This window comes from Anneissia japonica, unplaced genomic scaffold (genome assembly GCF_011630105.1).
Source record: "Anneissia japonica isolate Jap-2015-1 unplaced genomic scaffold, ASM1163010v1 scaffold308280_len7371_cov336_single, whole genome shotgun sequence".
Lineage (NCBI taxonomy): Eukaryota > Metazoa > Echinodermata > Crinoidea > Comatulida > Comatulidae > Anneissia > Anneissia japonica.
In genome coordinates this window covers 1501-7371 of record NW_022688845.1, presented here as the reverse complement: position 1 = coordinate 7371, position 5871 = coordinate 1501, and the positions used below count along the sequence as shown (strand labels likewise).

At 36.5% G+C, this 5871-nt stretch overlaps 1 protein-coding gene across 1 annotated transcript; it reads right to left on the bottom strand.

Moving 5' to 3' along the window:
• Positions 1-2839: 2839 nt before the first annotated feature.
• On the bottom strand, positions 2840-4654 carry LOC117123702 (probable cytosolic iron-sulfur protein assembly protein CIAO1 homolog; the record flags this gene model as incomplete). The annotated part of the gene is given in 3 exon segments (XM_033269723.1): positions 2840-3073; positions 4021-4108; positions 4453-4654. Coding segments are annotated over 3 exon segments (524 nt in total), but the record flags the coding sequence as incomplete, so codon positions are not given.
• Between the last annotated feature and the right edge of the window lie 1217 nt (positions 4655-5871).

Here is a 5871-nt window from a genome sequence, read left to right as displayed (position 1 = left end):
CCTTCCCCACCCCCACTTCGCTTCCTCGATTGTTTAAACTTTCACTCCCAGCTAATTTACAAACTTGGCATCTCTGCTAATATCTGCAAAAAGTTAAACCCAAACTTCACTGAAAATTCAGAGACTAAATTGATTAAATTTCTTAAAATAAAGTATGGCGCCATGTAAAACGACCTTGCAAACTGATCGGATATGTCGGATGCCTTGTATATTCACGCAAATTTATTCACGCGAATCCATGCGCATTCACATTTCTATCGGAGTTTTTGCGAAGTGTAAAAATGCGCAACCAATCAGAACTCAGGAAGCGAACCGACGCTTTGAATCGTGCGAACAAATTCACCAAGTGGAAAACCGGCTTTACACAACGACAAGCGGTATTCCATATAGTTAACGGTATGTCACCGGTATCTTATTGATCAGTGTGTGTGACGTGGCACTTTATCGTAACAAAACTATGGTCATGCGAAGACAATTTTGTATTACTTAATGTATTACTTTTCAAACTGAGAACTCTATTTAAGTAACTAAGGAAGTAATAGGGTATTGTGTGTTATTCTATCTGCTACGGTTTCTCGTAATAATATTCCTGGAATAAGTTCCTGGAATCCGGAAACCAATCTGTCTGTGTAAAAGTTAATATAGAATCTCTTACCGGTATATAAGCTAAAAAAACAAAACAGCTTGTGCACTACTATTAAAACCTTACAGAGTTGTATGATAAAATAACTTCAGTAATTGAGAAGAAACACCGCCTTAGGCTGTAGGCCTAGGTGTGCTGTTGTGTGGTTAAGTGAGGTATGGGTATACCGGTACTAGTAGTGCTATGTTCTCATTTAATATTCCCAGGCTCGAAGATACGACGTGGATCAAATGACCAAACGAAAGTTGAACAATAATTATTCTTCAGCAAGTGTATTTTCTGGTGAAAATAAATCTTTATTGTGGGGAATTGTGAAATATAGCCCTTCGGAGATGAGGAGACTGTAGCCTACTCAGCAGTGGCGCCAGAAATTTTCCGAAAAGGGGTCTGACATGTCCGATGGAGGAGGCAACGAGTCTTTGCTAAACGGCTCGGAATAAAAACTCCCTTCTAGGGTTCACAGGGAGAGTTTTTATGGCTTAATATGGTCCAAAATGTGCTTTCAGTTCAGACTACAATCTTAGGGATTGGCAGTCAAAATAACGTTACTTGGATAGGCAAATTATTGTTTTCGATCAGGCGACCTCGTGTGTGGACGAAGGGGCGTCCAGGTCTGTCCGACGGGGGAATTTCCCCTTCCCCACTCGCTCAACCTACTACTTTCCCGAGGGCCACTAGTAGGCCATGGTCTCTACATCACCGAGAGGCTACAGATTTCACTGTTCCCTGAATCTAGAGCAATCAATATTTGTTTTATATACCTACAGTTTACACACAGGGCATAGATCCTACGAGGCCTAAACAATGTAATGAAAAGAGTACCCAACAAGCAGCGTGACCACTCACAATTTTTGATATACCCAATGACTGGGTCGAAATTACCCAAGATTCAGCAAAAATTGCCCAAAATTACCCAAGCTTCCTGAAAATGCATCAAAATTTGAAAAAAATGTTTTTTTCGCATATATAGTTTCCCTTTTAGTTCAATTTATAAACCATTTTTTATTGTAATTGTTTGTGTTTATTATTAAATTAGTATCATGAGGTAATAATACGGATAGAAAAATACGCCCTCAGTTGGCCAGTGTTATCAGTGTAGATCAGTGATCAAGTTTTATTATGTAATGTATTAATTAGGTAAGATCGATGGCAACGCAAATCACAAATAAACAATTCTGAACCAACCCATGTTTATAGCAATCAACAGTCAATTAACAATGTTATGTGCACTTCGTTGAGTTTTGCTTACTTGAATGGACTGAAATATACTTTGTTACAGTCTTAATTCTTCCTCTATGACAAAAATATTTTTTTTAGTAAAAATAAAATACCCAAGGATTTGAACGGAATACCCAAGAACCCAAGACCATGTCAAAATACCCAAGATCTTGGGTAAATACCCAAGCAGTGGTCACACTGCCAACAAGTACACCTAGGCCTACTCGCTCAGCCATGACAAGCTGATCCATGGCACAGCCAAAGGGTCAATCGCTCTCGTCATAGAGGTCACATTCGCCTTTACCGTCCGTGTGTGTCATAATGATAAATTTCACAGTGATCTTATAATTAGGGAAAAAAAGTATAATTTAATTACGTGATAGTACATTTTTTTTCCCTTAGGAATTTATGAACCATCATACAACCTACTTCATAGGAGAGATGGTTGAAGTTATTATGCCCACTCTTTACAAAATCAAATGCCTGGAATCTATATATGCGGTATATAATATGGTATAATATAGTGTCATAGTTGTCTTTTTGAATTAAGAAACAATAAATACAATTCATACAAATTATCAACTTTTCTGTCTCTATATTCTCTTCATTTCACATGAAATTGTAAATTATACTGCACTGTATTTTTTAATTTTTGTTTTCATTACAAAAGACCTTTTTTATTTAATTCCTAGGGTGAATTGCAATGACAAGCAGTCTGTAGCAGTTGTAATAGTTATCAAGTATTCGTGATATAGACAATGGTCTCTAATTCAACTTTTATTAAATATTGCTGTATATAATACAACAATATAAATACAGTTTACAGTTTCAAGAAGTCACAATGGCATCAGCTGATGGGGTTGTAACTTTACACTAACTACACAACCAATCTCGGTTACATTCCTTCAAGTCCTCCCATTCTTTCATAAACAACTTTAGAAAGTGATATGTCTCCATTAATATTTTATAGTACCGCACCCATCAGAGTACCTCCACAGTTTAATTTCATAATCATCACTACAGGTGGCCAAGAGTCCAGCATCTTTTGGATTCCAAGCTACGCCATTTACATCCTCTTGATGACTTTTGCTTTGTGATGCGACTAATTGGAATGCGGGCACGTTGATAGTGTCTTGTATGCTAGTGTCCTCCTTGAAGACTCTGATACAATCATCGCCTGATGCTGTTGCTAAAAGACCTGTTAAATTGCACCTGCAAGATTAAAGAAATGTGAAATGTATATTATTTATTTCCTAGATCATAAGGTGTTCATACAAAAATAACATTGAATGGCTCCAATAGAAAAATAAATAATTTAGGAGAATACATTGAACATCAGAGGAATAAGAAAGAATGAGAAACAAATGCAGGGCTATGCAGTCTAGCCAGTAGTATAGATACAATAATGCATTCTGATAGTGTAGGCTTACTCTAACTTTGTGAACCAATGACAATGTAAGACAAATGTGTATGCTGCCACTAGTGATAATAGCCCAACCTTCATTAAATGAATTTAATGCAGACACATTGGAATTTAACAATGGTATTTTCAAAATAATAAGACTGACAAAATTAAAACTGACAAAAAAAAGCACACACACACACAATTGCAAACAAAAAATAAATCTATATTATATTCATATTCATAATGTAATTTTAATTTTCCTCTTGTTTTTTAATTATTAGGAGTGCCCCTTGATAGTAATTAATTTCACTTGAAGGCTATCAGGCTTGTTTGTACCTGTGTTATGTACATTGCCTGTAATAGATGAAATCAAAAGAAATGAAATGTAATTTTGTATAAAATCTGTTGGGCACTGAATGTTCTAACAATGTTCTAATTTCTTCATTTTCAAAATGAAGTTCAAGCTGCCACGCCCACCTCAGCCCCACCATGGTTGGTGTAAATAAGTGGTAAATGATCGAGCTCTGCATTCTCCCACTGCTGGATTGCCACTGAACTCATGGGTGCACTCATTTTTTTTCTCTCTTTACCTAAAATTTTTCTCAATCTTTTTTATTTTTCGGATTGACATACAGGGAGGGGCACGAGCCTCTCATGGCCCCCGTAACACCACTGAAGCATTACCCTTGGACCCTGTTGACTTCTGCCTGAAATTTTCAAACCCTGTCTGACAACTTGATGACTTCATACATACCAATGAATAGAGTAGATTGGTCTGGAATGGTAACCGGATAAAGTACATACACATTTCCAAGCTGGGTAATTTCCATCAGTCAGAATTCCTGCACAAAAAAACCCCAGAAAATACTATTAACAGTTATCTGTCCAACCACCATTGTGGCTTCCAAGATTTGGGAACAGAGAGATCTGAACTAAGGGTCCACCTAGTCCATTTTGGATTTTATGGTTTAGGATGGTAAACATTGTGCTTATACACCAATATAGGAAAGTTTTGCAATGGTAATAACTTCAGTTGGATGGCCCAACAACGCAGGGTTCATACTTGTCCAAACCCATGAACTAGTAATGTCTATACATTCAGTAGTTAACAAGGCAAGGTTAGCCTAATTGATGTTATGGTTATTTGTAATAAATAACTTACAGTATAATAAATTCTATTGCAAACCTTGTTGATTGTTTGGTTCATATTGCCTCCAGATCTTGACTGTTCTGTCATCGCTACATGAGGCTAACCTTTCACCAGATGCATCAAATGAAATGCTCCAGACAGTAGACTCATGCCCCTCAAGCGTTGATATACAACTCCAATCATCATTATCTTCTACAAATATTTTTATTGTGTTATCATAACTGGCTGATGCTAGCAGCTAAAGGAAGAAAAAATAAATGTTCTAATAGATTTGCTTTTTATTCTTAATATATTTGTATAAATATTTCAATGTCAGATTCACTTTTTAATATTCTGAAACTGAATATTTTTGAATTGCAAATTATTGTTGATTTCATAATTTAATTAATAGAGTATTGTGAAAAAATTCAACCTAACTACAACCTACTGGTACACACAACCTACCACCTTTATAGTCCTACCTCCTTATGTGGTTACCATATCACACCTCCACCTACTGGTATAAACTACAACCTACCACCTTTATAGTCCTACTGCATGCAAATTTTTTTATCGTAGGTAAGTTGAGCCAAAATGAATGAATTATTCATTTAGAATGACTGAAGGAATTACTAGCGCATGCGCAATCTGGTTTCGCTGGACTTGGCTCGCTGTAGTTTTTCATGTCATGGTGAGCATAGGTCACCACCCCCACTGTGTGTGGGGTGGTGATGTTTGCTGTAATACCTCCATTGTTTATGCTGTAATAAATTATAAGCAAGCTTACATTAAAATACAGTAAACAGGACAAATGAATGGGACCTAGCATAGGCCATATATTATATATAACATCTAGCTTGGGCCTGCTCTCTCTCCTTAGCGCCTACACAATGTCAATAGAGTATTCAGTACAGCATTATTTGAAGGCCGAAGCAAACACTTATTATTATTCTTATATGATATGTATTAATTCTTTAAAAAATAGTCTAATGATTACATTAATTTTTGAAAAAAAAAGTTAATAAGCCTAAATCGTATCATTCCTCATAGAATCTCTATAGAATCCTTATCATAAGCTGAGTATCTGTGACTTTTGGGTGAATTTTTTAACTCTGAACTTTAGGGGTCTGTCATTATTCATATACAAAAAATAAAGGATCACCAGGCATGGAACACGACACGGGCGGCTACACTTACACAGTCACCTAATTCAAAATGAAAAAAAGAAACGATTAAATTAATTTACTATGGAGAACAAAGACATTGAGAGTCTGTAACTCCTTTTCTGGGTGCTCCCATCGTCATGAGTCTGGCCTTCCTGGCACCCAGTCTTCACACATTGTCATATATACTGTGTAACTGTCACTATTTTGATGTTCCGATGTTGATGTTGGCAAATGACTGGGGATAAAGGCAATCCCATGGCCATGCCCTCTGTTTGTTCGAAAAACTGGTTGCGCCATTTGAAATTAGTGC